Here is a 24,601-nt window from a genome sequence, read left to right on the forward strand (position 1 = left end):
TGATACTACAGAAGAGACTTTTGATCATGTCATAAAAGGATATTACTACAAGCCAATAGAATTATATTTAAAACAATAAAAGCACTATTTCAATAATCTTCACTGCATAGAAAAATATTTTAATTTGTGATAACCAACATGAACCATAAAACTGATCATTAGAGACAGCACAGAAAATTACTTCAACCATAATTGCTTTCCTTGGGTTTACATAGACATTCCCCTCTTAGATATCTTAAAATGAAATGTATCACATTTATAAGATACATTATAAAATATATGTCTTGTTGCTGCACCATGATTTATTAGCATATAAAAATATATTGGGTTTCCACTGAATTTAGCATTTTCCCCAAAAGGAGTAAGTATTTTACAAAAATATTATGCTAGTTTTGAAGATACGATTTTACCTGAGAGAACGTAAGTAATTACTCAACATTTATAAAGCACTGGAATTGGCAGTAGAGATTTTGGAATTCTGGTAACAGAAAAAGACCATGTTGGTAATGATTATCTGCAACATGTTTTTCAAATTAGAATAAAGTTAGAAAAAGATAACAAGAAAAAGTTTTCAGAATCATCTGTGGTAAAGCAAGCTGACTTTCTTTCGTTTGGCCTTAGTTTGCCATATACCTATAAAATTTGCCTCTTTGCTTTGTGCTTAGGGTTCATGAAACCTGCAGAGGAAATAAAGAAAAAACAGTAAGAAATAATAAAATGCTATATTTTTCCATAATCAGTAAAAATGACATATTTATTATAGTCATATCCTTTATTTTTTTAGCTTTGTTTTTAAAAAATAGTAATAACATAATGGTACAAACAAAAATGCAGATATAAAATTCATATTTCAGATTTATAATCTGATTTAATGATTAACACTGTAATCATCAAATATATAAAATTGAAGTTAAAGGGCCTTGTCATATTTTTTTCAAACTTGTTAATTTTTATGGACGAATATAAATTCAGTCCCCATGAAGACATTTATTATTATAATTATAAATAAAACATCATCATTATTATTAAACATATATGCTGCCTGCCTCCTAGCAACTCTGGGCAGTTTGTTTATTGTTTAAAACATTAAAAATAAGAAAAACAACAAGAAACAAAAGAAGGGTAAGGATGACAGGATGACAAAACCAGGTGATAACAAAAGAAAACAAACAGCCTAGGTTAAAAGGAGGCTTCAGTCATCCCCACCAAAGGTTATTCAAATCCTGGGGGGACCTCATTCCAGAGGGCAGGAGCTGTGACACAGAAGGGCATTGCTTAATTGAAGGAACCCAGAGTGTTCCAATCCTGCCAGATCAAATCAGCTGGGCAGATACTATGGGTGATAGTTGGTCTTCAAGTAACCAGGCCCTGTGCCATGTAGGGCTTTATAGGTAACAAACAGCACCTTGAATTGCATCCAGAAGCAATCTGGCAACCAGTGCAGTTTGTGAAGCAGAGGTGTTATATGCCCATCACTGCTTGTGGTGCTGCATTCTGGACAGATTGAAGTTTCTGGGTGGTCTTCAAGGGCAGCTACAAAAGAGTGCAACTGGAACACCAGATGACGCTGTGAAAAGGCCGCCTTGGCCACAACTGCCACCTGCTCATCAAACAGGAGCTGTGAGTGCAGAAAGACCCCTAAATTTACTTAAAATAATTAAACAGTGTTTAATTCTGAAACAGTGTCGCACACTGGTGTGATGAAAAGCTGCAATGCATTAAGTACTCAGCAGTAACATACTGAAAGAAATACAGAAATTAAATCAGTAATGGTTCCATTTGGCTGCAGTCCTATGGCCCTGAGGCTTAAGACTGGAATCCCCGGGAGAATTATTCTTTCCTATCAAAAATTGCGAAAGAGGAAAGATTCCCTTCATCATGTCTCTAATCTTGGAGAAAATGGAGACAATTTAAAGGAGTTCCCTTCCATTGCTTGCAATGTGAGAATAATTGCTTTTAAAGAAAAGATCAACTAAAAACATCCAGGAAAAGAGGAGTTTTCAGAGCTTTAACATCAAGAATCCTACCCATTAATATAAAACCAAACAGACAGGGGAAAATATATGTACTTGTTATTTTTACCTTCTAAGGGTTTCTGTCCATATATAAAAGTGTTCTCTTGGATGCTAATTGTCTCCTGCCCATTCCATGAGACCTTGAGAGTACACAGTCAATATAAATATCCCAAAAGTTCTGAGCTAAATCATTGAAGACATCATTATGCTTGGGTTTCGATGACTCTTTTAAGAACATCATGAATTCCCAGAGAGCAATAACTGTGCCTGCCACTCTGAGTTTCTTCATCTGCATCAGCCTGTGAGAGGACATTTCCCAGCACTGATGATCAACTTCTCCCAGAGAGGCAGGGATTTCTTTTTGATATTCTAGGTTGCCATAAACTAAATTCACTATTAAGAGGCAACCCAACTGAAGATATAACCTTCTGCATATGGATTCCATGTTGCTCAGAGGTATCTGAAAGCATACCAAAAAAAAAAGACTTGGTTTTTTTCCCCTCTGGACTTCTGCTTTATAATTTCAAAACATACTTTAACATAATTTTCAAAATCAGCATGTTAATCATAAAATATAACTAATACAATGGTACTAACTGCTTACCAGAAATGAAACAGAGTTACCTAACATTATTAGCACTTTTAGTTCTTACAATATTGATCTTTTAGTTGGGTGTAAAGAGTGAAAGAATTCCTAGACCAAGTATTAAATCTATTCCTCTTTCCTCATTAACAGGACGTTGTAGGCTTTGGTAAAGACTTAGATTAAAAATTCTTAGCGAGCCAGAAAGCTTGCTGGGTGACCTTAGGCTATTCAATCATCTGTTAGCCTATCCAATCTCACAAATTTGTTACGATAGAAAAACGAGCAATCGTGTATCATTAAAAGAAAGAGGCAAAATATCTGTAATTAATTAATAAATTTCAGATTTAAATTTTGTGATACCTGAAAGTATGAAACAGAGATATAGCAATAAGATATTATGGAAACAGTATGTTCATCATCTCACCTTATTATGGCCAAAGGCCAGAGAACAATGTATTTAAATATTAAGTTACACATAAATTAACATAATACCTTTAAAAATATTTACTTATTCTAATTGTCTAACAGTTGGGTCAAAAGAACAGCTTTTAGTTGTCTCTAGAGAATAGCTAAATTCAGGTATGTCTTCCAAAACATCTGGGGGGTTTTTTCCCCCTTGTGATACTGAATGTTAAGAATGCATTTTCAACTGAACCTAGGAATCAAGCCAGGATACAGGGAAGGTTATATTATTTATTTTATTACAGCATTTCTATACCACTGATATTACAAGGACTTTTTGTGGCTTACAACACTGAATATAAAATCTCTATAAAAACATCCCCATATCTCCAACCTGATGTACTTCCTTCTTTCCTTAGCAATTAAAAGCTCTGTAGAAGAGCTCAGTTTGAACTGCACTCTGGAAAACTATTAGAACTCTTCAGATCTCCAAGGGTAAGCTGTTTTACAATACAGGGGCATATCCAGGAAAATATCATGATCACATAGGGGAGGGCACTCTCAGCATTTCCAGTTGGGACAAATAAATTAGTTGGGTCAGTTCTACCTGAAGTAAATGGTCCTGCAGATACCTGGGTGCCAAGCCATAAAGGGCTGTATAGGTGTAGTGAGTATAGTCTTGAAGGACAGAGGAAAGATTTATTACCAAGGCAACAATCAGATAAACCAAGTTTGAACATAGGCCAAGAAAACACCTCAGACAGCCTCTCTCCACAATGCTCACTGAAATAGGTTAAAATCACAGTGCAATGCACTCAGAAGCACATTGGAAGCCAATGCTGTGACCCGAGAACTACACTGTTCTATGGCACTTGTGACTCTCACCCACCAGGAGGTAGGTTGCTCCATTCTGCCCCATTTGCAGATTCCAAGTGGACTTCCTGCAGAACTCCCTCAAAACATGGCGAGGGGATCTGCAGACTTGGGGATCTCAGGGAAATGGAGAACTGGTGAGATGGCTACGTTGTATGTAACACTGAAGATACTCTCTTCTAGCCTTTTTTAAATAATATTGGAATTTTTAAATTATGGGATGTTTCAATGTTTGTCTCTTTTTTATGGTTTGTTTTTTATTATATGCCGCCCAGAGTCACGTTCATGAGACGGGTGGCTATATAAATATGATTGATAAATAAATAAAATAAAATAAAAGCTCCATGCATGGGTAACTTTCGCTAGGTTATCAGGCTCTAGGAAGCACGGCAACTGGCACACTAGCTGAAGCTGGTCAAAGGTCCCCTGGCCACAGCCTACAGTTGTGAGTCCAGCTAGAGTCCAGCAAGCCCGCTCCGTCAGAGCAACTGACTTCTTATCCAGAGTTATTGCTGGGGAAGGCAAAGTGCCAGATGGTTTGTAGACAAACATCTTCTTGGAAATATTTAATCTCAGCTATTTTTCCCCATCTAGCCTCCAGGGAGAGACTGGGTCAGGACTTCCATCACATTGCTAGCTCAGTCTAGGGTGGTAATGTATTATTGGAAATCATCAGCATACTAATGATACTACACCCAGAACTAACAGATGGCTTCTCCCAGCAGCTTCATATAGATGCTAAACTGTAAGGGAAAGAGAGACAAACCCTGTGCCACTCCATAAGGGAACAGCTATCTGGATGACCTATATGTAAGTATTATTGCTAATGTAACACCCACTGAGGACAGAGTGAAACCATTGTGAATTGCTACTGATTTCCAATGCTCACAGGTGGTTCAGAAAGTTACCATAGTGAATGGTATCAAAGCAACCTAAAGGTCTATAAGATCTATCAGGAGGGTGCACTCCCCCATTCAGGTCATCCACCAGGGTCACCAAAGTGGTTCTGTCCCATCCGAAGCCTGAATCTTGGCTGAAAAGGAGCCAGATAATCCATTTCCTTTACGGCAGCCTGTAGCCTACCATTCTCTCAACAACTTTCCCTTAAAAGTTGTCAGTATTAGCCGGATCAAGGGAGTGTCTTTTCAAGGTGGAGGATATAATCCCTCCCTCAGAAGCACTGAATACCTTCCAAATCCAACCTCTCTCCCCACCCATCCCACTTCCCCAAAGCACCAGGTAGGACATGGGACTAGCAAGTTTGCTGTATCCATCCTTTTCAAGTGCTCTGATAGCCTCTGTATTTCAGAGGTGAACCAGTACCCAACAGGGCCACCTACCAAACTGCTAGGAAAATCTATGAGCCATCTGGAATCCATCTAGATCTTTCAGATATTTGGGATGGACCCTCTTAATCAGTCCTCCCACCCTACAAAGGCTCTTAGAAGTAATGAATCTCCTAGCAACCAGAAAGTGAATTGATTACTGTACTCTAAGGCAGAAAGATCCAAGCTGCTCAATGCTTTTAAGGCCCAAATAGGAATCAGATTTTTAAGATGATCTCTTCCAACTTTATCCAATGTAGGGAGAGTGTATGTTAGCTAGAAATTCTGGGACTTACATTTGCAACAACTATTAGCTTTAGAAAGCTGATCTAAACAGTTATTTTGCTTCAGTTAAAATGTTAAATAACTTACATTCTAAACCTTCTCATTTCATGCATATAGAACACATATCTCTTTTTAGTAGGCAAGATTGCTAAAAGCAACCATGTTATAAAAATAACGGTCAGTCTTCTATTCCACAGGTTAATCAAGCTATTCATAGAGAAGTTCAGAAGAGTTAGAAAGTCTCAAAGACCTAATACCCAATTTGCTTCTATACAACTAGAAATAAAACAACTAAACTGATTCATAGATTGGAAGACAAAAGCAGTAGTATCTTCATAAGAGTCCAGTAAACTGAATTTCAGGCTAATAAAAAATATTAAATTCAAAGTATGTCTGCCAGAAATGAGGGTACAGATGCAAGCTGGGTTCCACCATACTCCATACTAAACCATACCTTATTTTTATTAAGGTTTGTGGGACCCTACAAAGGAACTATATAACATTAAGCCATGAACTATAGTTTATAAATCACAATGGCTGGGTGCCCATACTGCATTAAGCCAAAAAACAATCAAGCCCCAAATTGGCTTATCAAGATATCTGGACTCAACTATAAATTAAAAAGGCCCATTTCATACTGTACAAAACAACCAACATTGTGGGTGTCTTTAAAGTATCTATAATAATAATTTCTGGATTATCTCAACACACCCAATAATAAATATTGAGCTGATAGAGCAATTAACTGATATAAGGTGATATTACCACTGCAACTGTCTCAAAAGTTTTTCAAATATATTTATTTAGATGTATTTAGAGCATCAGAACATGGTGTTATTTAATGGCTTATATTCAGCAGTAAACAATCTATTCTCAAAAAACTCTATGTTTTATTTCAACTCAGTGTGATCAGTAAGCCTCAATTTAAAAAGTGCAGATCAATCCTGTGCATGTACTTTAAGAAGTAAGTCCCTCTTTGTATGCAGGATTAAATGTAGAAAGAGCTGTGTTTAAGATCGCACTTTCCATAGCAGTTATACTGGCACAATTCTATAAAGTATAGCCATTCAATTAATTTAATGAAATTGGGATACTAGATTAATAACCCCTCAGAGGGTTGATTTTATTATTATTTTTAAAACTATTTACAGACTACAAAGTTCAACAAAGGACTCAGGGCAACTTATGGTCAGTAGAAACATTAAAACAAATATCAGCCTAATGCAGCTAATTCAGACCAATTCTTTTATCATTTTTGCAGAATATTTGTGACTTTTCTATTCTGCCCTTTGTTCAGTTTAGGTTAAAGATAATACAACCAAATACAAATAGTATAGCCTAAAATATTGGTTTAAACTGCTATTTTCTGATAACACTTTAACCTTCCTGATCATGCAGGACAATTTTATGTCCTCATGGAAGACTGGCATCTTCACTGATTTACAGTATCAGGGGCTACCAGCCCACTGTTGACTGTGCTTGGTGCTAAAAGAGCCTGGTCCAAACTGAAACAAGGTGACAGTGAAACAATATCTCTATCAAGAATTACCCTTCTTGATACATGCATTAGGACTCCTTGGAAGGCTGTTCTTCTGCTCTAAATATGTAGGAAATAATTTTTGCTTGTCTCATAAAAGAACATTTACCCTCACCCACTATAATGTCTTGCCAACTTCCTTGTTAGAAAACAGATTTAACAGCATTTCTGCACTTGTTTCTTTAAATAAATAGAAACAATCTCTAATATGCTTTTGTGCTGCCTCTTCTGACCAAACAACATTTCTCTCAGCTCATTCTGACACCAGCTTAGAGGAAGAAAGCACCATTCTTTACTGAAGAGTTGCCAAATTTGTTGTAATTACAACTGCTATTAAGACACTCAACTATCTAGCAATTTTGGGAAACTTGATATTGTTAGGTAGTTGTGGCCATTTCTTCATATTTATAGCCTGTTTTATTGTTCCCTGATACGTTTGTTTGGTCTTGACCACAAATTAAACAAATTAAATTATACCATAATGTAATAACATTTCATAATGTTAGCAGTAGTAACAATAGCTGCTAAAGGCCATAAAACAGATTAAGGCACTAAACAAAGATTAAATGCTTGGAGAAATTTTTAAAAATTACAAGAAAAGCATCACATTTTAGAAAGGCCTTTCCATAGCTGAGGTGCCAAGATAACGTTTTTGGCTTATAAACACATTTCAGGCTCTCAAAGTTTTTTGGCTTACAAACACATTTCAGAATTTGAGAAATTAGCAGCTGTGGAAGTATAATTAGTCAAAATAGGCAATTAATTTGCCTAGTAGGGCAGATATTGGGCCTGACCCCCAAACTGAGAGAAGAATGAACTGCCATGCTCTGGAACCAGCACTGGAAATCACCATGGATCTAAATTAGAGAATCTATTGGATTGACCCAAATTGGACTGGACTATAAGAGCACACTTCCTGGGTGAGAGCCAGGGAGGGCTGAAGAAAGTTCTCTCCCTGGAGTGAGAGAACTGTGAACTGGAGAAACCTTACAAATTAAACACTAATGCTGGGGTTTGTAAGTCCCCTGGGAAATGTGAAGGTCTGTAGAATGTAGGATCTGAAGGTGATGGAGATTTGTAGTATGGCTATTTAGGTGGAAGGGTGGATGGTGACTGCGTATACCAGGAAAGGCATGCAGAAATGTCCTACATGGGACAGCTGACAGTTACATGTGGTTGTCTGAGACAAATGATAGATAATTGAAACTTGATGAGCAGACAGAGGTAGGGTGGGAAATACTGAGTAGGCTGAGTAGGATAAGTGCCTGTTCTAAGTCAGTTGTCCCTGTTCTGGGCTCAGTGGCCAAACTGTCAGATGCCTTGGTCTCCAGCTGATGCCCATTAATGCCATATCTGTCTACAATAAGATTACATCCATTCATGAGATGGTGACCGATACATGGGTGAACCCGGTCTGTATTACTTTCCAACCTTTGCTATGAAGCCCCACTGCTGTAACTTTGGGATGGTGTCTTAGTCCACCTTACATCAGAAGGTTGTTTGGTGGAGTGAAATTGGAGGAGGGAGTGCCACATACATCATTTGAGCTCCTAGATGAAAGGCAGGGTATAACTCTAAAGTAACCAGTAGGAGATCTGTGCATCAAGGGAACAACCTGGAAGTGCATGGATAACGTTAGATATTACACTGGGGACCTAAGGGAGTGATGACAGCATTGAATTAGGACTGGAGAAGGAAAGAAAGAACAAAAGAAAAGGAAATAAACACAAGTTCCTTTATTACCTAGGCCTATGAAATGGTAGATTTTAGGTAATAAAAATCTCAACCAACATGAGTTGTTTCTATTCCAAGAGAAGACACATGGGCTATGACATCACAGTCTTCATCAGTTGTCAAACATACCACCAGAAAAAAAACATAATGGACCTGTTAATGAGATAAAGGTCCTGTACAAAGATTTGCTTTTTGTCGTTAATCCTGATCATTTATTTATTTAGAGTCAACAGGTTTGTGCTAAGGATTTTCTGCTTTATATGTTCTGCATGCTGTATTTCCTTTCCCTCAGTTATTTCTCTCAGTCTCAGTCTACCTCACTGAATTGTGAAAAGTTGGGGAAGGACAACATGTTTTGTCAGAAAGATAGGATATAAATTTGATAAGTAATTTTAAAAGTTAAAATGCTAGGCTCCCAACTAACCACAATAAAGAATTATGAAAAAGCAGCCAAAGATATTTAGAAATTCTATTATCCTTCTTTTGCCTTTCTAATTCAAAATAGCTTTGCTACTGTTCAAGATGGGTTAAAATAATAAACATAATATAGGTTCTACTGTTGATCCAAGGATTTGGCAATCATTGATACACTGCTCTATTTTTTGTTGTCAAAATTAATATTCTGAATATATCTAGCATTTATATATAGATTAGTTCATACATCCCTGTGTTCAGAACCTTTTTCATGCATTATCTTAGTAAAATTTCCAACAGTGCTGCAAAAGCAGCCCATGTTAACTCCACACTGATGATGCTAGGAATATGATAGAAAGCTGTATCAAACAACTTTGAGGTCTTGGCTGAGGTGAAGTATAAATCGAGAATGACTTCTCTGAACTTTTTTTTTTTTTAACTGGTTGATTCCTCTGAAGAACAAAAGGTTCAGAAGATACTGGTTTAAATTTTTTTCCAATACAATGCTTTTGCATGGAATTGTTGAAACTAACATAACAGCACACGCTTAGCAGCACAACAACCATCACTGATATTTTATTTTCTCAATTTATACATAAAATTTCATTTATTTAACTTCATTATCATTGTTGATGCCTTCTTCTCTCTAGTTCCATTGCTGAGAAATACATTCACATTACCTGGACCTATGTGGATCCCTTGGAAGTCCTGATAATGTGATTCACATCAGTGCATCTGCACTGTCAACATATACAGCTTTCTTCCTTGTCCTTTTGGAATTCAGGTGTCATCCAGATCCAAAAGTCTGCTTCTCACAGGGCTTAACAATAAATTAAGGAAGTCCAATCAATATGATCAGGGGCATTGCACATTGTGCAATGAAAGACCAAAAGGAATTCATAAAAATTATTATTTAAAAAAAAAAAAGAAGAAGCACCAAAAGGAATTAAGGCTGGGATCAGCAATACATTTACTAAGAAATACTCTCATAACTTTTCCCAAGCAATATACCCAGCACGACACAGAAAGTTCTAAAATCCAAGTCTCTCCCTTTTTAAGTAATGAAAGTCTTTTTAAACATCTGTTTCATGCAACCACAAGATAGTTGTGGTGGAGAAATCATACTTACTGAGAGATCAGTCCTGAGTGCAAATATGCAGTCTCTGGTAACTGGTTCTGTTAACTGGAGTAGCTGGAGTAAAATCCTCAGTTGGCTGCCCCAGAGCAGAAGGCTGAAGCTGCCGCTGGTGGCGTTCTTGCTGCTGCTCTGCAGCTTTAGGGGACTGAAATTACACAGCAGTGGAAGACACTGGCACCAGCAGTTACACTAATCACTGAACACTAATGGACAGGGGCTATAAAACTACAACCCCGCCTCTCTCCACATCATCTTTCCGGAGTTAATATGCTACACACCTCTCCACCCCTCTTTGTCCTATTGACAACATGGATACTAATTATTTTTTCAGTAACAACAAATTCCATAAAAGTAGACGTGCAAGCCTGGGCATTTTAACTCAGAAATAAAGCCCCACTTAATCCAACTGGTCTGTTAACTGCAATAACATAACAAATCTGTGGGTCATATTAAAAATGTATTAGAGAACATTGCTTTATCACATCCTAAAATAAAGACCATTTAAAAGATTTATATGCCACCTTTCTGCCAAATAATATTTAAGGTGGTCTGACAATATATTATCAATATATGTCTAGGATCATTGAAAAGAAACAAAATTCAGATCTTACTTTAAAAACCACAAACAGCAAACAGCAACAAATAATATATTTGTCAGGATTAAGGTTAATTTCCTGCAGTGATTAAAGAAAATAATGTTTACCTATAACCACATGGATATTAAATCCTTTTTTTAAAGTATTAAAATATTTTATTAAAGGGGTGAGGAGATGTCTGTAATCTGTTAAACGTTTTTTGTTCATTGAAAGTCTTGCTGTACTGATTTTATCCTTTCTTGGTGGGTTTTTATACCTTATTTTATACTTTGGCATCCTGCTTTTTGTTTGAGAGCTTTCTTGCCAGGCAGCACATAAAAACTGTTAAGAGAAAAATCTCCCTTGCTTTCTCTCTATCTCTCTGGGGCACCAGAGATGTTTTTCAGATAAAGAGCAAGAGGTTGGGACAGGCTTTACATGGAAAAGAGAGTCTTTAAATCAGCCAGCTCAAATCATTATGGATGCTTAAAGCGACAGCTATCATTTTGAATTGTGTCCCAACAAGAATGGCACTTAAATCAACTATTTCAGCATTCTCAATTCCTAAGTTATCAACCATCTTTCGAAGTTGATAGCTTCCAGGACCCCTTCAAAGGCACCTCATATACAATCAATAAAGCATTCCGAAGATTATCAAGCAATGGATTTCCATATCCAGGATTTCTCCATCCAGGAAGAGTCATAGCCAGGTAAAATGTACTACATGCCATGTAATCTTCATGGTTTGGGGTAGGAATAGGGAACCTGCAACCCTCTAAGAATAGAGAGTGAGGAAGTGAGAGGGGAGAGACTGGGATCACAGACTGCATTAATCTATGGTTTACTTAATTGTGAGGCTTTGAAAATGGTAGATTTGGCTGGGTTCATGTAAAACACCAAGGTTAAATCATGATTTGGAAACCACAGATTCACACATCATAGTAAGCCAAAAACAAACCATGTTGTAGTTTAGTTCAGTTTTTAATCTAGCCTGAAAGAAGTGGCAGAGGAAGAGTGACAAAAAAAGACTCATTGCTGACTTCAGTCATAATCACTTAATCAAATAATCATCAGGCCCTAAAAGATAACCCTTGTGGAAATGAAACTTTGGACAGAGTAGTAATGCAGACTACCTTCCTGAAGTAAGACAAGCACCATTTCTCTAGACAGGACATCATCAGCCAACTGATCTACCATCATATCTAGATCAAGGTTCATTTTTTTGGTCTTCATACAGTTTTTAGACATTGATTCAATTTCTCTGCTGCCTCACCTGATTCATGTGAACAGAAGAAATAAAGCTGAGTGTCAATAACCTTTTATCTGTATCACTAATATACCTCACTTTGTTTTTTCATGTTGATATGAAAGAGCATGGAAGAGAAGATAGAAATCCCATAAAACTGATCAGGAATATCTTACTAGAATGGGCCATTCAGGTTAGTATAGTCTCTGAAGTAGAATGGGTCAGTCTCTTACTCAGTTAACCAGAATCCCCTTAAGGAAAAAAATAAAAGTATGAAACTTCCCATGGATAGCTGTAAGTATAAAAAACAAAGAAGCATAACCTGGATGTAAAAAGGGGGCACTGCTTCAGTTATGTAGTTCTGTGCACTACCTTGACTTTTTGACCCACCCTGTGGATGCTCCTGATACTACTTCATCTTTAATAAATACTGTGCTGACAGACAGAGAGGGGTCTTAGATCACACCCTTCTGGCCTTCCCCCAGCATAATTGATCAAGTCACCCAAGGCAATCTCTCTTCTGAAACCAGATCTAAAATCAGGCTGAAGAAGATCTAGGCATCAAGACTGACAAAAATTGAATAGCTACCATCTCCTTAAGCACTATGACAAAGATTATTTTTGCAATTAGACAATACTGTAATTATTAAAATCCCTGAAGTCCAAGGGAGTCTTTGTTCTGAGGTTTTTCATAGTTGCCCTGAACAATGCCTTGAACACAATGGTAATTTTTCTTCTCCTGAGGAAAGAAGACACTTACCACCTCCCATGAGGTACTGTATTGAGTAAGCCCCTTGTTCACTTCACTCTGAAATAAAGCAACAATCTAGTCATTCTGTCAGCAAAGCAGAGAGAAGGAATTCTGTTAGCTTCCTTAAAAGTGATGGAATGAAGTATCTATCTAGTGTTGTTTTAAAACTAATGAGGTGTGAGATTTAAAGTATTTTCACACATAACACTGAATGCTTCTTGAAGAAGTATTGATACAGGGCATAAAGTAGTAGAGAGCTATATTTAAAGTAATATACTTGCCAACCAGTGTGAAATATGATCCAAGGAACACATCCATTTTAGCATCATATGTTTAAATCACAAGATCAATTGTCCATCTTGATACCTCCCACAGAACAAATGTTGGATTTATTTTTCTTCTTACAGAGAAAAACCTCCAATTCTTCTCTTATTTCTTAAACACTTTTACTCAGCAAATAACATACACTGCCTAATTTCACTGGCAGCATGATGTTGATGAAAATGTGATTTTTAAAATATTGTTTCATTCTTTCCATTCTTAATAGAAAACATGTTATCCAGTTTTTATATGTATATTTAAGGTTTGCATGGAGTACTTTCAGTGAAATAAAGAGATACAGCTTTTCATAGCAGATGGAGAGGTGTTGAAAGCAAACCTTGTCTTTCCTTTTCATGCATGAGTCAAGGCTCAGTGCTCAAGTCACTACTACAATGCATTCGACAAGCACATAATGTTCCTTACTACATTATAATTATAAAAGAGGATAGGGCAAGGCAGGAAATTGGTATTTTTCTTGTAAAAATATTATGTCACTCCCCCCAAATGAGGCCATATGAGCAGTCATTTCACTAAAGACAGTTTCTAACAAACATCAAATCACTGAGTATTTCCTTTCTCTCAGTGTCACAGATGGAGGGAACAATTCAATTTCATTGATTTTAGACACTTAAGAGATATACTTTGATACTATCTAAGCAATCAGATTGCAGATACATACGAAAATACCGTCTTTTACATATTTCCTGTTACATTATCTCTTGACCTAAGTCTATATCTCAGATTATCTCTACTTTACTGTAATATTGATTCACATTCCTTCTAATACATTTGTTTTGGTGACATTTTCTATGGTTTGTTAATCTGTTTTCGCTCCACTCCTCTGATGAGCTGCTGCTTTCTGGACCACCTGTTATTTTCTGAGTGTGATTCAAGGGCAACTCCATTTCAGACCAATTTCAGCAGTCCAACTGAGAAGTAATGAAGACATGAATGACCATCAACAAGAATTTCCAGTCCAGGAATGGCCAGAACTGATACACAAGGTGGAGCTGTGCAAGGGGCCTCCTGGCCACAGCATCACTACTGGTGAAGATTCCTCTCTGAGGCACCTTGTAAAACTACAGCAAATACGACTGTCTTAAAAGCAGGGGCAGCTTTAGGCTAAGACTGAGTAGGCAATGGCCGAGGTTGTGAAAGCTTAGGCAACACCAATGCCACCTCTCCTTGCAAATCGTTCTAAAAATGCAAATCTTTGCATTGGTGGCAGGAGGTGCCATCATTCAATGTGGCCTAGAGGCACCATATACACTTGAGCTGGTACTGCTTAAGAGGATGAATGCTTGGGTCAAAATAATGCACTTCATAAATTTAATTACTTTCCTAAAACCCATGCTTCCATTACCAAAGCACAAAACAAATATTTCCCCCCTTCCTAAACTGCCATAGTAATGTAAACAACTAACACTGGAGATGGCTTTGGAATTACAGTAATGTGTAAATTATTTCCCCATATATTGAAACATTAAAAAAAAATCTATAATAATCCCAAATTAGATTTAAGCTTTCCATGGTCCTGAACATTATAAACTCTTTCACACATATGTCTCTGCAGTTTACTGCTTATCACTGTGGGAGTGGGAAGATTCCAAGGCAAATCGCTGCTTACCTGATGGGTCTCACCTGGGCCAGTCAGTCAAAATGTATGACCTTGAATTCTCAGATGGAAGCAGGATATAACTGAAGCAAGCACACCAATAAACAAAAAGAAATATCTGTTTCTGGAAATGAATCCCACTACTTGAAACATATCCCACAGAAATCGATCTCATCATAAGGCCAATAATTTCCTTTATAATTGGGTTAAAATAAGTTAAGTGTTAGAGACTTAAAATACTGAAGACAGCATCTTCTACAACCTAATTATCAGTGGTCTTCACAGGATTCTTAAGAGAAGAATAATTTCTGCATGATAAGGACACACAATCACTCCTTTTCTCCACATTAACTAGTTATGAAATGAACTGGACAACTTGACCTTTGTGGCTCATTGCAAAGCCCTCAGTGAACTTTTCAAAAAGTTAAGAGGAACAAAAATCTACACGATCTGCAGTTGCCACTTGCAGACACTAAACAGCTTTCACAAACAGAATGTCATTAAGGAGTATGCTGTACAAACAACCACTCCAGTCATAAAGCTCAAACACATTTCTTCTGTAATCCCTTAAGTAGAAGAAATGAAGGTTGTATCCTATCTAAAAAACCATCTACTATGTGTATTTAGATGCTCTTTTTAACTTTAGAGTCAACATCATCATTCCAGAAATACATGTAATGGACGTGGTAAACACCAGCTGATTTGTTTTCAAAGTCTGTGTATTGGATGCCGTTGCTAACATGGAGCACAGTACATTTGCCTAATGACACATTTCTACTCTTATTAATTAATTAATTCCAATATCTATAGCGTGCCCTAACAGGGTACAGCAAAGTCCAAGAAAATTAAATTAAAATATAAATAATAGAAACCACAGTAAAGACTAGTACATCAAAGGTTCGATTTAATTTAATTGCTAGTTCACCTTCTGTTCCACAGAAAATTCTAACCTCAGCATGAGGCTAAAAACCATCTTCCAGTGCCACCCCAGGCAATTAGAATAGCCACAACACAGGAAGTGTAGGAAAACCACTAAGGCCTGGCTGGCTGTTCCAGGAAGATTTGGGAAGTGAAATATAGATGGACCCCTACAGGTGGTGTTTCTTTTAGTGGGAGAGTGTTTTGGGGTCACGTCTAATTCAGGATTGTTAATGTTTTAAGCTCATTAAAAAAGAATGTTTGCCATTTAGAGTTGGCTAGGAGTGAAGCAACTTACAAGCCTAGCTAATAAATAATAATGTAACAGTTGCAACATTTCTCTGGGTGAGAAAATCTAATCAGTAATAACTAAGAAGTATCCACTCTTATTTCAAATCTCCTTCTTATGGGGTATAACTATTGACATCTCAGCAAAGATCTCTTTGCATTCAGAGTTAAATATCTCCAACATAGTGACAACTTCCTTCAGAATGGACATTATTTAAAACAGATTAGATAGATTTTGCAAGATAGTTCTTATGCTCTGACATGAAAAAAGGAACCATTAACAAGCAGACATGAATGAATACCAGCAGGGAGAGTCCTATATTTGCCTGCTCTGAATTATGTCCTGTAGTCCTTAACAGAGCCTATTCTTAGTAGGTGAATACAAGATTGCAGCGTTTCAAGCTCCTTGAATATAATGTTCATATGATGTTAGAAAAACAATAGATCACATTTTTCTGGCTTGTTCAAATCAATTAAAATGCTGTAGGATGAAAGCCACCTCCATATAGCTGATATCGTCCATGGCTTTGATTCACAATGATTTCTCTTGCAGGATTGTGTTTGGTGACTGAGGTCTGTGTGCATCAATAAAAATGGGGATGGAACTGCACTTAAGGAGCCAATTTGGTGTAGTGATTAAAGCACCAGGCTAGACACCAGGAGGCTGTGGGTTCTAGTCCTGCCTTAAGCACAAAGACAGCTGGGTGCCCTTGGGCCAGTTGCTCTCACCCCTAGGAAGCAGACACTGGCAAGCCACTTCTGAAAAATGTTGCCAAGAAGACTGCAGGGACTCATCCAGGCAGTTGCTAGGAGTCAACACTGACTTGAAGGGAAAAAACCCAAAAACTGCATTTAGGCTTCTCTTGGGAACATAAACATCCACACTGAAAGGATCCACAAAAGGCTCGTAGGAAGCTACTTTAGAGCAAGGATCTAGAAGGGCAGGATAACAAGCCTGGTATACAGTACTTAAGTAATTTTAGATCTTGGGTAGAATGATCCTATATGCCCACTCTTTTGAGATGGTAATGCCTACTTTTAAAATGAAGTGCACTAGCACTGTAACATTTGGAAGCCTCTGCTTCTTCTATTCAGTGGGGCAAGGATGTCAACCCTTAAGTCCTCTCCTGGCCATAGCACTGTATGAGATTCTCTTTTCCAGAACTGAAGACCCAGTTTTTAGACCATGCCTAATGCTTTGCTGTATGGATTACCTCTGTTAGAAAAAAATTCGTCTCCGAGCCAGAAATAAACATGCAGGCGGTTGCTTGAAGGAGAGAGAAGACTTTATTTCCAAGAGCCAGATACACAAGACGATCAGCTGTCGGGGTGGGTGCACTCGGAGTTCCTTTTATAGGGAAGATACTACTGTTCCTTGAAAGGTGCGAAGGAATGCCCGCCCTCTAGGAAATCTTAGAAAAGGTACTTAGCTGGGATTCCAAGAGAGAATGCTCTCCTGAGAAACTGACTAGATCTTTAAAAGGGAGCATTCTAAGGTCAGGCGCCCGACTGAGCTGGGGTTTCCTGTGTTTGCCTTATCTGGTATTGTCTAAATGGAATGTAGATCTCTTCAGGGAAGAAATCTTTTTATGATTCGATTAAGGCTTCAAGGAATGTTGGCCCTTCCTGCTAGGTCTTTAGTTATTTAATTTTGGGCTGGGGTGGAGGACTCTTGATTCTTCCTGCTATGTTTTTAATCTTTTTAGGCGAGCCCATTTTTACTATTCCAGTAGTAATGTATGGCTGTGAGAGCTGGACCATAAAGAAGGCTGAGCGCCGAAGAATTGATGCCTTTGAACTGTGGTGCTGGAGAAGACTCTTAAGAGTCCCCTGGACTGCTAGGAGGTCAAACCAGTCAATCTTAAAGGAAATCAACCCTAATTGCTCATTGGAAGCATTGATAACGAAGCTCAAGCTCAGATACTTTGGTCATCTAATGCGAAGAGAGGACTCTTTGGAAAAGACCCTGATGCTGGGAAAGATTGAAGGCAGAAGGAGAAGAGGATGGCAGAGGATGAGACGGTTAGATAGCATCACTGAAGCAATGAGCATGAAACTGAGCAAACTCAGGAGGCAGCGAAGGACAGGAAGGCCTGGTGCAATATGGTTCATGGGGTCACGAAGAGTCGTACACGACTTAACGACTGAACAACAACAAAAATTTTTACTATAGTTTAGTCATATGCCTTGATTGCTGTTAAGATAAACAATGGCAGGGTGAGACAAATGGGAAGCTTTGACTTCCTGCTGACATGGGGAGAAGAATTTGATTTCCTTCTCACACCTTAAAGGTAGTGCCAAGCGTAAGAGTTAAGCACGTGTTCTGGATTGCCAGCTATAGTGACTTCAGTTTCTTTATGATAAAGTAAGAGGAAATTAAAATCTTGGTGGGCTTTAGCCTTCAGGTTTTCAGAGGAGGAGGAAAAATATTTAAGAGAATAACTTCAATAAGTCTTTGGGGAAATGAGAAGTAATGCCCTTGTGTAAGGGGCACAGTTCCCTTTAATTATATTTGGTGAGTGACTCTGCAGAGGATTCCCAGATGGAAAAGCTTTGTTGGGAGGCAGCTGGTGCTTGGGTCTGTGATGGCTGGATGGCCATTGTTTTGAGTGCCAAGAAAAAAGGACAGAGCAATGGAGAAAGACCACTAAAGAAAAGGAAGAAGCCTCAGTTCTTAAACATAGACATCCCTGTCTTCAAGGATGTTTATGGCAAGTAAAAATACTGTTAGTACAATCAGAGAAACTCCTGGCATTTATTCTCATTGGGAGTCCTACAGTTAACAGTGGCATGTATTTACAACCCTATGAACCTGCTTTGCCCAAACTCAGGGCCTCCGTTCTCATTATCTGACTTGCTTACAGGACACCCAGTTGGGGACACCTTTACGCACATAATAGTCTTCAGTGGGACTTCAGCCATCTAGACAAAATGGTGACTAAATGCAAACCAAAATGTGTAATCACACAAACAGCAACAGTGTGAAATGTTACTGCACCTATATATTTAAGCTTTTATAATTGTTGCAATCTGTACTTTTGGCATATTATTCCTGCTATCTTCACTGCATGCATTTCCTCCCCTTTCACACCCTTGTGTATACATAATGAAGGTGTGGCACAGTAGATGCGGTGAACTCTAACCCTTGTGGGCTTTGCTCACAGGACACACTCCCCATGGTTTTTGCAGTACAGTTAGCCTAAGATCCGGGCGCTGCATGCAAGGCTGAAGCCTCAGCTACCCGCGTTGGCTTTCCTCAGACAACACACTAGGTAAAAACGCATGTGCTTAATTTCGAGTATAGGGTGTCACACGGGTACAGCCACTAACATGCTGTGATTTTTACAATTTAAGATGCTACGAGAGGAAGAGACTCATTCAGTCTTCCCGAGCGTGTTTTCCAATCCGTGATTCAACAAACCATGGAGCCTTAGCGAGAAACATGAACTCTTCGTCAGTTTCTGGAAAAGGTCAACGCTCCCCATTCGATGCACCGGCGCATCCTGGACCACCATCACACAGAGGGAGTTCCCCTACACAGACCGGGGAGGGGCGTAGCTATGGAGAGGGCTGCAAGCCCAGCGAATCGATCCGTCGGACTGACGTCGAAAGGGGAATGTGTTGCTTCGCCCCCCGCAATCTCAGAAACATCCTCGCCAAGCCAACGGCGCTCAAAGCGCCCCTTGCTGCCTGTTTTAACCCTGGATACGTCCCGCTGAAATGACCAAAGCCGCCTGCCCGACCCCCAGCTGCTCTCCCGACTCTTCCGCCCTGACTCCCAAAGCCGGGGCGGGCGGTCGCCTGACGTCATCAGCCTGCGTCCTCCTGGGCTGGGCGTCCGAGCCCTCGCGGAAGCGGCGGGCAGACTTGCTTAGGCTTACTGGCAGCTAGTATGGTGTGGGTCAGCCGCGCCCTCTTAGTCAGGCAGGTTAGTGCGACCTTAAGGTGATCCTCTTTCCCCATAGCTTGTTTCCCTGGGAGAAAGAGGAGGGGTGACCTTGGGTGACCAGGGCCAGTCCAGACCGCTGAACTTTTTCCCAACTTGATGTGGTCTCTCCGTGCTGCCCTTCGGCTCCTACCGTCTTGGCCATTCCCCTCGCTGGCGGGGGTTTTGGATCTGGAGGGAAAAGCAGGGTGGGAAGGGTTTAGTGGAGCCGCTTCTCTTAGGGCTGTGTTTCTTACAGTGTGGTAAGAAAGGGATCTGAGAAATCGAAATTCTTTGCCAGCCTATGTTGAAAAATAATACCATATTAAAATCCCATCAGACAATTGTGAAAAGCAGTAGCGGCAGCGAATGTGTTGATTTTAATATTTAATATGGTAAATATTGATCAATATAACCCATATAAACAGAAGCTCTTTTGGGGTCCTCCATCATTTTTAAAAGTGGAAAGGGGTCCTGAGGGAAAAAAATTTAAGAAACACTGTCTTAGGGTATGTTCCTACAGTACTCTGAGGCACAAACTGGCCTCAGTGCACAATATTTTTTGTCTAGTGCGCCGTATGAATTTAGCCCTTATGGTTAGTTTATGGTTCAGTGTGCTGGGTAAACTTAGAAAATTGGTAATTTGCTTAAATTGCTTAAATCCCTCATGATGAGTGTGTTGGACCAACCAGGCCTATCTTAGCAATGAAGAGCTAAGTTAAAGAAGAGCAATTTTTGTCTACTGAATTATAAAAATAGGAAATGTATGCCTCTTTATAATTGTGCCTGTTGTTGGGATGTGAGTCTTAGTACTGTCAGTTTCTGGCAGGACATTTATCTTGGTTGATGTTTATAAAAAGCATCAGGAAACAGTTTCTGAAGAGGAAATTTGCTGTATAGGACTTATTACGGTATAGCTTTCTGTAGAACTAAAGTCTGCTTCATTCATCTAATTAAATGGATTCTGATCCAAGAAAGTGTGTGCCCTCTGCTGGCTTTTAAGGTGCTAATTTTATTTATTTTCTGTGGGGAAGAATAAAGCACTGTTTCTGAAGGTAACACTTCACTATTTTGGTGAAGACAAAATAGTGGTTGGATTCATAAATTTTATTAAGACATGGTTTCTTTAGCCATAGTTTATCAAATAAGGCCTTACTGGTTGGGTTCATGCTAAACTACAGTTTACAAACCACAACATATGTATTCATGCAACACCAAACAAGAAATATTATGGCTTGATGTGATAATGTGAAGAGCTTTATTTAAGGTGAAGAAAGTCATACCAATAGACCATTTCTGTCTTGGCACATCTCTTACTTTTCATAATGTGTTGCAATGTTCTACTGGGTCTGAAGTACCCTTGTGTCATGTATTACTTTTCCAGTATGGCAGATTTATGGATGACCTAAGGATCTATGTGAAAGGTGGAACTGGTGGAATGGGCCATGCTCGTTTAGGTGGGGTTGGAGGAAAAGGTGGTGATGTCTGGTTGGTAGCAGATGAAAAAATGACCTTGAAGAAAATGAAAGATAAATATCCGAAGAAGAGGTTTGTGGCACAAGCAGGAACCAACAGTAGGTGAGTTCTTTTCATTGATGGAGAATACCTGTGGTCCTTTTATGCCTGTCCTAGAAAACAGTCATGTGATGTTTATTTTTTGGTCTCCCAAGTATTGCCGCTCTGAAAGGTAATAAAGGAGAAGACTGTGAAGTAAATGTGCCTCCAGGAATATCTGTTATTACAGATGATGGGAAACAGCTTGGTAAGAATCTCTGTTACTTTACTTTTATTACTATATTGAACGTAATAGCAGCTTGGGTGCCTAGTTTGATTTGTCTTCATGCTGAAATATATTGTTTTAACACTGCAGGGTAAAGTTATGTCTCCCCACCTTCCAAGTATATCTTGAAGACTTAACCTTAGTTATATGTTTTTTCTGCAGTAATAACTAATGGCTTAGTCTACCTTCCAGTGATCCAATGTAACACCATAAACCTAATATTTGACTGCCATTGCAGAGATCTCATACATCTATTAGAACTGAATATACCGTTGTCCAAATTTAGAGGCAGTAAAAAATTGATAATTTTCAGAAGCTGTTTAATTTTCTTATTTATTTAAAGCATTCTTATCCTGCTTTTCAGCAAAATCAGCTTTGAGACAGCTTTCAGATACAGTTAATAGAGCAAGCATTGGTGCTTGCAATCTAAAGGATATGAAATATAAGTAAAAAAAATTGGAGAAAATGGAAGGGAAGAAAAAAAAAGTCAGGCATCGTTGCTCTTAAAATTACAGTTTTTATAACACCCTCTTGGACAATCTGTTCAGGAAATATATGGGAAAGGTTGTAACTAGGTGAGAATTGCTTGAGGTCAAAGCCAGCTGTAGCAGAGGAATGGAATAGCCTTGACACTCTAGTATGTATTTGTTAATTTATTTCTGACTTTATTTGGAAGTTATATTTTATATTCTGTTCAATGGAATGTTACAACTGAGATACTGTCATGTTGAGCCTCAGTTCTGATTACTGCAGGGATACAACCATGTAGTTCTCTTGGCAAAAACTAGTCTAGCCTTTACTCCTGATATTTTCTGGTAATCTCAGATTGTTCAGATTTAATGTGAATATTTTCATAGGTCTTTGAAATGTACATTCTTTCATAGAAACTTTTTGTATTATAAATTTACTATTCAATGTGTTCACCAACTGAGATGGGAAAATCAATAATTTATAGTATGATTGATAAAATTTTCCATGTTGCTGAATTTAAAAAATCCTTGCCTAAACAATATAGTAGGTTAAAAAAAAAAGTCTTTTAATATGATGTTCTGCACTAATGATGCAAAAAAATTTTTTTTCCTGATCTTTGATGTTTATATTTAGGTGAACTTAACAAAGTAGGAGAAAGATTGTTGGTAGCACAAGGAGGTATTGGTGGATGTCCAGTAACAAATTTCTTCCCCACCAAAGGTCAAGTTCACACAATACATCTTGATCTAAAACTTATTGCAGATGTTGGCTTAATTGGGTAAGTTATTGATCCTGAAAATTATATTGTAGAATCTCAGTAATTGAAGTAATTTCCATTGTACTACAAACATTGCTACTAGTTCTAGCTTTATTTCAAACTGACTTACATCTGTTCATTTACCTCCAGATGCCAGAATCTTTCTGCTCACTTCCTGTTTCTGTGTACCTAAAATCTTTGCAGAATTTGCACAAAACCACAGCTTTCAACCCTTTCCCTGTTGTTCTGAAATTAATTTTTAAAATTGTATATTTGGAATGCAGAAGGGAAGTCATGGAAATATATTTTGTTTACTTACTGAATTACTGAATCTTTTTTCTCTCCCCCATCACCGCAATGCCTAAGACATTTCCTCTCATTATTAGACAATATTTACTTTAGTTAAAACAACAACAACATTTTCTTCATTTGCAATTCACTGACTTTGTTCTATTGTATGTAAAAATTCTACTGTTATATTAAATAGTAATTCTCTTAATTCCCACTGTTCTAGATTTCCAAATGCAGGAAAGTCCTCTTTGTTAACTAAGATCTCTTATGCCAAACCTCAAATTGCGGATTATGCTTGTAAGTAATCTTACATATAATTGCACGGGTCTTGCTGTTCCCTTATAAAAGGTTTTGCAAATGCATTTGCTACAGCTAAAATTCAACAATTGCAGATCCTGATGTAACATCATTGTGATCCTCTGCTTCCTTTACAGAAAATAGAAAACAAAACTGTAGCAGTAGAAACCAGAGGTTATATTGGCAGCAACTAGCCTGATCTCTCCAGAAATTTCTCTAATACACCTTATTTATTTATTTATATATATATATTATTTATTTATAATATATATATATATTATATATAATCACACCTATCCCTGGCAGCTCATAACAAATATCAGTTGAAAACATTACTTTAAGACAGAAAGAAAAGAACAGTGGGAATAAAAATATTTTTAAAAGCAGCAAGAAAGATTATAGCACTAAATGCTCTCTTTACTATGGATCTCATGGTGAAGATTGTTAATGAGAAAGTGTGATAGTCTTCCTTGGGACAGGAGGAGCTTAGGGACAGCGACCAATCTATCTTTATTTCCCAAATCACAGTTTCAGTCGAAAAGCATTAAATATCCTGATATTAAGCCAAAAGGCATTAAAAGTGAACGCCAGTTCTTGGAACTGTGTTTGTTAATGAGACCTCCCACAACCATTGTACGGGCATGGAAAGCATCAATTAATGCATTTCACCACATAGCAAAGCTAAAGGTGACTTTCCTGGTACAGAGCTCTGTGGTGTAAAGGGTGAGAGACTATAAACAGCAGGGAGCAGCTTATACCTTAATCACAAATTTTAGGATGCTCCGCCAAGAGAAAGATGAATCCTCTGGCAGATGAAACAAAGCTGCCGGCATAACCCTTGCCATATGATTAAGGGCATGGGAAGAAAAATGTTACTCTTTGGTTCATCTGCTGTATAGAACCATAATGTTGCTTGGTGTGTTTATGCTTTTGTGCTTGCTTAACAGGATGTGCAATTCTAAGAAACTGGTTTTTGTTTTTTTTTAATATCACCACTCAGTTTAAAATCATGGTTTTTTGATTGGCAGATCTTGTCTTGTTTTAAACATGAAATGTC

At 38.1% G+C, this 24,601-nt stretch overlaps 2 protein-coding genes across 3 annotated transcripts in view; one reads left to right on the top strand and one right to left on the bottom strand.

Moving 5' to 3' along the window:
* Nucleotides 1-19,559, bottom strand: FAM237B (family with sequence similarity 237 member B). The gene is made up of 4 exons (XM_088150512.1): nucleotides 19,445-19,559; nucleotides 10,301-10,454; nucleotides 2,083-2,475; nucleotides 1-677 (listed from the first exon to the last, which is right to left on the bottom strand). Exons 1-3 carry the CDS (start codon nucleotides 19,465-19,467, stop codon nucleotides 2,086-2,088), a joined length of 567 nt encoding a protein of 188 aa, XP_088006638.1. The 5' UTR covers nucleotides 19,468-19,559; the 3' UTR covers nucleotides 1-677; nucleotides 2,083-2,085.
* The window catches only part of GTPBP10 (GTP binding protein 10), a 16,578-nt gene continuing 11,352 nt past the window's right edge, over nucleotides 19,376-24,601 (top strand). The window contains exons 1-5 of one of the 2 annotated variants that reach the window (XM_007424153.4): nucleotides 19,376-19,951; nucleotides 21,333-21,526; nucleotides 21,619-21,710; nucleotides 22,833-22,977; nucleotides 23,471-23,544. In XM_007424153.4, the coding sequence (XP_007424215.1) occupies nucleotides 19,916-19,951; nucleotides 21,333-21,526; nucleotides 21,619-21,710; nucleotides 22,833-22,977; nucleotides 23,471-23,544 (541 nt within the window). In that variant the 5' untranslated portion in view covers nucleotides 19,376-19,915. Of the gene's footprint in view, nucleotides 19,952-19,992; nucleotides 20,344-21,332; nucleotides 21,527-21,618; nucleotides 21,711-22,832; nucleotides 22,978-23,470; nucleotides 23,545-24,601 lie in introns of those variants that run through there. The other variant, XM_088150511.1, reaches the window with a different exon arrangement.

Source organism: Python bivittatus, unplaced genomic scaffold, assembly GCF_059951505.1.
Source record: "Python bivittatus isolate LINGU-HERP-01145 unplaced genomic scaffold, Pbiv_v1 ctg000610_np1212, whole genome shotgun sequence".
In the NCBI taxonomy this organism is placed as follows: domain Eukaryota; kingdom Metazoa; phylum Chordata; class Lepidosauria; order Squamata; family Pythonidae; genus Python; species Python bivittatus.